The sequence below is a fragment of the Notolepis coatsorum genome (genome assembly GCF_963971535.1).
Source record: "Notolepis coatsorum genome assembly, chromosome: 6".
In the NCBI taxonomy this organism is placed as follows: domain Eukaryota; kingdom Metazoa; phylum Chordata; class Actinopteri; order Aulopiformes; family Paralepididae; genus Notolepis; species Notolepis coatsorum.
This window is the reverse complement of record NC_140170.1, coordinates 177,810,428-177,819,103: the sequence shown is the minus strand read 5'-3', so window position 1 is coordinate 177,819,103 and position 8,676 is coordinate 177,810,428. Positions and strand designations below refer to the sequence as shown.

The following is an 8,676-nucleotide window of genomic DNA, read 5'->3' as shown; positions in this document are numbered from 1 at the left end:
TTTTTTTTTTTTTTTTTTTTTTTAATTCAAGCAGTCACCATGTACACTACAGTATGGCTCGGCGGCCAGTCAAACTTTCTTAACAGATTGCAGAATGGGTACAATACAGTACGGCTCAATACACACAATTGTTAAGGGGATGCAGACCAGAGAAAGACGTTTGTCTTGTTTACATCAGGGTCCCCCATTTTCAATTCATAGTGACATTTATGACATACAAGACATCATGACATCAAATATACAGTACTGTTACCCATAGATCCTGACAGAGTATATACATATGATGGGGAGGGGACTGTACATTAGGAGGGGGTGGGTGGGTGGGAGAGAAATATACATATGGCCGGGAGAGAATATGACTGTCTATTAGACAAACGTGACAAGACAAACGTATTTCTCTGGTCTGCATCCCCTTAACAATTGTGTGTATTGAGCCGTACTGTATTGTACCCATTCTGCAATCTGTTAAATAAAGTTTTCATTCATTCATTCATTCATTCAGTTAAGGCTGCTCGATATTGGCTTTTTTACTGATACCGATATACCGATATTGTCCAACTCTTAATTTCCGATACCGATATCAACCGATACCGATATATGTAGGGCCCCCCCCCCCCCCCCCCCCCCCCCCCAAAAATGTAATTTCAGGTAATTAACATTACATATCTCTTGTTGTGTAATTAACACAACATTATGCATACTTTGACAATAAATCACATAATAATTTGTTCTTACTTGCTTGCCTGGGTAAATAAAGGTTAAATAAATGTAAAAAATTTATAAATAATAATTGAAAACCGATACCGATATTTTCCAATATCACATTTGTATGCCAATATCGGTAGACCGATAATATCGGACATCCCTAAGTCTCCATTGATAAAAATAAATGCATCCAGGTGTTTTGTTTGAAACACGCGCTTGCGCCGCCACTGCGCTTGGTGGACTGTAAACAGTCAGAGCCAACACATGTGTTAGTGTAACGGGGAAGCCCGTGGGTATGTCCACAGTCACGGAAACAGGTGTGTTGACGAGTGACTGTGGCAGTGCGGGCTGGTAAATTAAACTCACTTCCCCATAACAGGGTTAACAGACGCATAGGTACGGTAGTTAGGAGTGAATTCACTTCTTAGTGCAGCGGCCTGTGTCGTCGCCCGCGACGCGGGAGCCCCCTGTTCGACTCCCCCTCGGGACATTCTCATTTAACATCAACACAACGCAGACCAATATGATCCGTCACATTAGTTAGCTCTCGTGTAGATAATATGGCCTCAGACTCAGTGTGCAATAGTTCAGTGTCGGGGGAACAGATTGTTTAACGGTCACGCGTCCAGGGTGACAACGTTCTCTCCAGTGGCCCCTCAACCAACTACTATAAATGTATACTTAAGAGCAGCTTAGCCCTAATCAAATACAGCTCAGGATTATATCATTCTATGGTGAATTTTGGCACAAAATATTAAATTAAATACTGTCCATATCCAACGATGATGTGATATCGCAAATATGACAGTTTCCATGTACTAGTGGCTTTAAATAGCTCTCAATGTTTTACATAGAATACGTCGTCAAATGCCGTTCCTTTTCACCACAGAGACACAGGTTGTTGATCCATATCAAGTATATGATGATGTCACACTAACATCACTCTTCCCCTTCTCTCATCCCTCCCTCCCTCTCTCTCTCTCTCTCTCTCTCTCTCTCTCTCTCTCTCTCTCTCTGTCTGTCTCTCTACCCCTCCAGTCCTCTCTGCAGCCTTGCCACACATCTATCTATCTATCTATCTATCTATCTATCTATCTATCTATCTATCTATCTATCTATCTATCTATCTATCTCTCTATCTCTCTATCTATCTATCTATCTATCTATCTATCTATCTATCTATCTATCTATCTGTCGTCAGAATGTCGCTCAAAGTTCAGACCAGCAACATTACCAACAAAACGGACCCAAAGTCCATCAACTCGCGCGTCTTCATCGGGAACCTGAACACCGCGGTGGTGAAGAAGTCAGACGTGGAGACCGTCTTCGCCAAATACGGGCGCATGCTGGGCTGCTCCCTCCACAAAGGATACGCCTTCGTCCAGTACACCGGCGAGAGGCATGCCCGGGGGGCGGTCATAGGCGAGAACGGGAGGGTCCTGGCGGGACAGACACTCGGTGAGTATGATCTAAAAAGCTGTGTTTCTCAGATCAATGATAATTTATTATAACACTTTTCTAGAGACTCAAAGTGGGTTGGAAATTGCCTCCTTCACCACCACTGTGTAGCACTCAACCATGGGCCACACAGGCTCAATGGCTGCCACACACACTGGCACCAGGCACACATCACACTACACAATGGCTGCATTCTCCACCGTGATGGAAAGGTCAAAGGTCGGTCAGCGAGGAGGGAGGAGAGGGATGATTAGGTGGCCTTGATGTCAGAGACCTGATTGAGAATTTGTCCAGGAACGTTGGGGAACTCTTTGCAATAGACACCCTGGGTTCTTTAACAACCAAATTCAGGACCTCTGCTTAACACTTTCAGAGCCCAAGCTTAATTCCTTTTTACCCCCTTGAATGCCCAGCACCACTTCAATGTTAACTTAATATCGCCTAATCTATGTTTTAAATTATGGCTATGTGTCTAATCTGCCTGTCGCTTATCAAAGACTCATTTTCCAGTCAACATTGTCGTAGCAGATTGTTTTTTTATCGCTTCATTTCCGTTTTCTAGCATTTTGAAAAGCACTAGTTTTCACGGAAAAAAGAAGACATTCCATGATAATCGCCCTTTACTGGAATATTCTAGAACGTTGTCATTTTTCGGCCTATTTATGAATAGTTTTCAAATAAACGCTAGATTATCGATAGTATATGTGTACGCATGCACGCTCTGGCCGCGAGATGAAAATAATTTCCAATACATTTCCTGACCGCTCGCACAGTGAAACAGCCATATCACATAATCACATAAAAGTCAAGTCAAGTCAAGAGTTTTATTTGTCACGGCATACGGATATACAATGAAATGCGGGTGGTCTTGCCCGCAACGATGTGCAATTGGTACAACATATAATAGAATCCAATACAAAAAATGTGTGCAATAAAATTGTGCAATAACAGGTAGCAGGTAACAATAAATTTGTGCAATAACGGGTAACAGTTAACAGTTAACAGTAGTAGTAATAGTAGTGCAATACACTGTTACTGTTGCTAATACTAAATTAAAGTGGCCTTTCCTTTTGGCAATAAGTGAGGGTGCGTGCGGCCTGAGTGTGTGCCCGCTCATGCTAAAGTGTTACAGTGGTACTCAATGTTTATTGTTCAGGACTCTGATGGCCTGGGGGAAGAAGCTGAGCCTAAGCCTCTCTGTCCTAGTAGCTGGGGTTCGCAGGCGTCTGCCTGACCTCAGCAGCTGGAACAGGCTGTTATTGGGGTGGTGAGGGTCTTTCATTATCCTGCAGGCTTATATCTCCGTGAAAACGAGTCTGATTATCCTAAGACTGGTAACATAGATTCCTTACCTGAGATCAGATGGTATCCAAATGGATTATTCCAATTCCTGATCGCCATTCGAAAAAATCAATCCTTTTATTGATCCACCGTGTATACTGTAAAAACACATAATCCCCGCTGCTCTGAGGCTCCAGAGTGAAACTGATCGACGCCGGCTGCGTGAGTGAGAAGTAAAACGTGGATTCCGTTTTTTTTCTCATTCATTTTCATTGAGTTCAATCCAAAAGGGTGAATTACCATCTGGGAGACGATAGGGGGCGCTTTTTCACATCTGAGCGCCTGGGGTGGCTGAATTTCCAACGGTAGACTCGGTTGATGAAATATGAATTCAGATCGCTAATAAAAAAAAAATAATCTTGTGATGGGTGTTACAAAGGATCAGATTAAACCGAATATATATATTTATTGATTGATATATATTGCATAGTATTTGTATATCGTTTGATATCCCTTGTATATTCCTTGTACATATACACGGAATATCCCTTTAGCCTAGTACAGACCATAATATTTCATTCTCCTATTGGACAGCGGTCCACAGGCGCCAGGGCCGTGCCTCCAGAGTCAGGTTCAAAGCCACCGTCAAGACATGTCTGTACATGCCCGGCCTTGCCCAGGAATACGAGACAGAAATGAGGTTGGCACTAGATTGTTCGCCGTGCATATAAATATGGCGCAGGTGAATACAGAAGTAGAGTTACCCAATAAGTTGAAGCCTCACCCACGATACAACGTGCGGTGAAGTATGGCCTGTTTGGCCCCAAATAGAGCATTGAGACCGCGTGCGAATTAATAACTGAATTGTCAGAGTTTGGCGCTATACCGTCGAGTGCGACATATTTCTATTAAGTCAGTAATAGTCTATTTGTGTATAGTGTATCGTGCGGCTAAAGTTCTACAGTGACCAGCATCACCAACGCTTCCTCGTACCAGCTAGAGTGCTTATCCAGGCTGGGCTGCTTTCATGCCGCTTTCACCCGAGGAGACCTAGACGAGAACCGTGTGGACATGTACACTGGATTAATCTACCCGACGACTACATAGCCCTTTGCGGCTGGATTATATTTGTTTTGGTCCTGTGATTTATGGAGCGGAGAATCGCCGACGCCTACACGTGTGGGATTTACCCTGTGAGGAGCCACGTCGAGTCTGCGCCTCAGAGAGCCTGAGGCCGGCTAGCTTTCTTCACTGTGGAGCTACAGTCTACGGAGAACAGCTGTATTCGTCTGTGGATCAAGAGACTATTGCACCGTCTCCTGTACTTGGAGTCTCCTTAGTCATCGTTGACCAGACTCTCTACTACCGACAGATCCTCTACCCCTGCTGGCTTACAACCGGGGGGACCCTTCCAGTATCTCCCGCTATATATTACTAGTGTACCATAGATATAATTCCCTAAGATTCAGGTTGTATAATTACCTCCTGCGTAACCAGAGAATGGACATTCATTATTGATTTGCCTACGCACATTCCTTTGCCTTATAAGCGCATCCAAAGTAAAATAGAGAAGTATATTATGTACCTTTTGCTGCAATAAATACTTAATTACAACTTTGTGTGGAACCGATTCATTGTGGGAAGTGTTCATCATATTTATATATCATGTACTGTATGGCCAGTAATTAAAGTACATAAAGCGGTAGTGGTTTAATGATACCATACTTATCAATACAGTCAGGGAATTGTACCCCTCAGTTAAAATTGGTCCTTCGAGCCGGAGGGTAACTAGTGTAATATTAATATAGTGGTATTAATATTGACATGGCCTATGATGAACACTCCACAAAACGGTTCTCCTAAAGTAGATCGCCCGCAGCGTAGACGGCAGACACCTCAGTACTTAGAGGATTACGTTGCCAATATACTACCTAGCTTTCTACAGACGGTAAACGCGGAAAAAGTAGATAGTAAAATTATGTCCGACCCTATCAACCAGGCTACCCCGCCAATAGAGGCCCTAGTGGGTTCTAACGTAACTGACCAAGCTCACGGTAGGGACCAGGAGGGACCCGACATGACTTTACCCCCCGCCAAGACCGAAGAAGTAGTCCCCGGAGAGCTCCAGGATAAAGACAGCTCTCCAGGGATGGAACTCTACCCGCTACAAGAAGAGGAGAGCACCCCGGAGATGGATCTCCAGGACTCGCCACAGGAGAACAGATCTCCAACGAGTACTGCCAGGAGCGGATCACCTCAACCAGCGTCTTCCCCCAGCGAGGCGGACAAGATGCTGGCACAGGCATTGCTCGCCAGCCTAGCAGCCTCAACAGAGCGCGATCGACTCCAAGCACAGACGCTTAGTGAGCGCGAACATTCTTCCATGGAAAGAGAACGCCTTCAAGCGCAGCAACGGAGCGACGAAGATCGTATACGTCTAGAGATTAGACGCCTTCAGACGGAAGAGAATATGGTAAGGGACCGGGCCGAAGCCCAGCGCGCCGCCGCCGAAGCCCAGCGCGCCGCTGCCGGTGCCCAAAGAGAAGCAGAGCGCAACCTCGCTCTCACCAAGCGCGAAGCCGAGCGCGACCGATTACAAGCGCAGATAATGGAGCAGCTGATCACCAGGGCAACACCCCCTCCCTCCGCACGGGGTTCCAGGGCCTCGTCAAGACAAGGGTCAAGGGCACCCTCCCCTACCCGATCAAGCGACCCTGAGCCCGACCACCAGAGAGAGCCTATACCCCCCTCCGAACCCCTTCCCCGACCGGTCCAAGTGAGACCCAGCTACAAGGAAGAAACGGTCTACACCGCGGAGAGGCTAAATAGACGACTACAGGATCTAGAGGACCTGCCAGAGGAAGAAGAAGAGGGAGAGGAGGAGAGTCAAGCCCGACAGCAGCACAGTACTCCACAGGACCAGGAGGTCCAGTACAGCCCAGGCTCTACCCCCGCGGCTCTGCGCTACAGACCCCCGACTCAATTCACGGGTGAGCTTGACGCACGACCAGCCCCGAGGAACAGCACCTGGATACGCGGGCCATGGTACCCAGCAGGTACCAGCCCACCAAGAGGCGTAAGAGGAGACTCGCCTAGGGGCGGCTAGGTGGTGTAGTGGTCTAAGGCACTCGCCACCAGTGTGGAGACGCTAGGATTCGCGTGTTCGAATCCAGCTCTCCACATTGTTTTTCAGTTTGGCTGGTCGTCCGCAGTAATACACATTGGCCGTATTACGGGGAGGGAAAAACTGAAGGGTGGGGATCGAACGTTGTGAACAAGCGACTCCTACAAGTCGGTTGGTGCGCCTGCGCAGTAGAATCAGGAAGTGTCGGGGGCAGCGTGAGCCTCCCACGCGTTACTCCTCGACACTGAGAGGTCGAGCTGCGCAGGTGAAAAGATGCGACTGCTGTTACCTCAAGTACCGGAGGGGACTTGTGCTATGTATGACTTAGTCCTCACTGCAGCCGGCTTGTGGGAGGCAAGAAACAGCGTTCGTGACAGGGGAGGGTTGAATTGGATGATACGAAGCGGCACGGTGGTGTAGTGGTTAACACTGTCGCCTCACAGCAAGAAGGTCCAGGGTTCGAATCCCGCTTGGGGACCAGGTTTCCATGATGCCAGTTACCCAGGTGGGGTATCTCCCAGGCCTTTCTGTGTGGAGTTTGCATGTTCTCCCCGTGCTCGCAAGGGTTTCCCCCCCCGATAAGATAAACCCAATGGAAAAACATGCACAACAACAACATCGCTAACGCTGTGGCGTCCTTGACGAAGACGGACAGGAGCACTTGGATTGGTCCCCTGGCGCGGCTCACGTGGCGCCTGTCTGCTCCCGGCTGCCCTTGGGGGGGAAGGACGACGGGATGGGTTAATCGCAGATACGCATTGTATGCATGGTTCGCATGTGTGCCAAATGGTGACCTCGGAGCAGGTCCTAAATTATTATTATTATTATTATTAAATTGGGATGGGAGAAAATATAGAAAATGGGAGAAAAAGTGGATCAAAAAAAAAAAAAAGAGGAGACTCGCCTAGGAGGCCTCTCTTCCAACGCTCACCGATGTGCCAGCCATCCATGGCATCATACATTGGCACACCGACGTTTCCGGACTTCACCCACAAGAACAGAGCACAGTACACGGAGCTACGAATGTGCTTAGAGACAATGATGTCCGATGTAGCTGATGAACCGTACAAGTATGCTATCCTACTGAAGCACCTCAAGGTGCCCCGAGCGCACAATATAGCGCTGGCCTATGCCACCTCTACTACCCCATACACAGCGGCTCTAGCAGCACTCGACCAAAGATATGGACGCATATGGGACTACGTAATACAAGAGATAAGGCATATTGACCGCCTACCCCCAGCCACAGACAATCGCTCACTAGATGACCTGTCTATCAAGGTACAATCCCTGGTAGGGATGCTGGGGGCGCAAAGAGAAAAGGGTATGCACGAACTGTACGCAAACTCTAATGTCGAGAGGATTTTAGAGAAGCTTCCGCCCGCCCGACAAGAGCGCTTCAGGCGGCAAAGAGACCACCGTGATCCTAACGGTCCCGAGCCATCCCTCCTAGACCTAGCCGACTTCCTGGCGAGAGAAGTCAACAGCCTACGGTTGGATACGTTCATGCGGAGCACCCCAAGCTCCAGAGAGGGACCTAGGAGAGCAAACGATGGCCGAAGATTGGTGACCGTCATGCACCAATCAGAATCAGTACCGAGCAGCAAGAACCACAGTACCCCCTCGATGAAAGAGAAGTGGAAGATGGTGTGCCCGTACTGCGAAAAGGAACACTGGTTGTCACAATGTGACACGTTCAAGAAGATGACCGCCGACGAGGTGAGTCAATGGATAAAGTCCAACCGACGCTGTTACCGATGTGCGCGCAGTCACATGGCAGCCGATTGCCGCTTAAAGAAGAGGTGTAATCGGTGTGACGGAGCCCACCTAGATGTCCTACACGACAGTAACAGAAGAAAGCCTGCACCCTCAAGCAGCACAAAGGCAAGTGTTATGTACATTGACCCCGCCAGCAGCGGGGGCGCCCGGGTGCTCTTAAAGGTGGTCCGCGTAACACTGAGTTACCAAGACAAGGTCATGGACACTTACGCCGTCCTTGACGACGGGTCAGAGAAGACCCTTCTCCTCGCGTCCGCTGCGGCCCAGCTGGGGCTGCGGGGGAGCGAAAACCAGATGACGATTCGGACAATAAGAAGAGATCTAAAGAC

The 8,676-nt window shown here is 48.0% G+C and overlaps 1 protein-coding gene across 1 annotated transcript in view; it reads left to right on the top strand.

Annotated features, from left to right (window-relative positions):
- Window positions 1-1,907: 1,907 nt before the first annotated feature.
- Window positions 1,908-8,676, top strand: part of raly (RALY heterogeneous nuclear ribonucleoprotein) — a gene marked incomplete at both ends in the record, with an annotated part of 74,835 nt that continues 68,066 nt past the window's right edge. Inside the window, 1 exon segment of the mRNA XM_084315849.1 lies at window positions 1,908-2,163. Coding sequence (XP_084171975.1) covers window positions 1,908-2,163 — 256 coding nt within the window.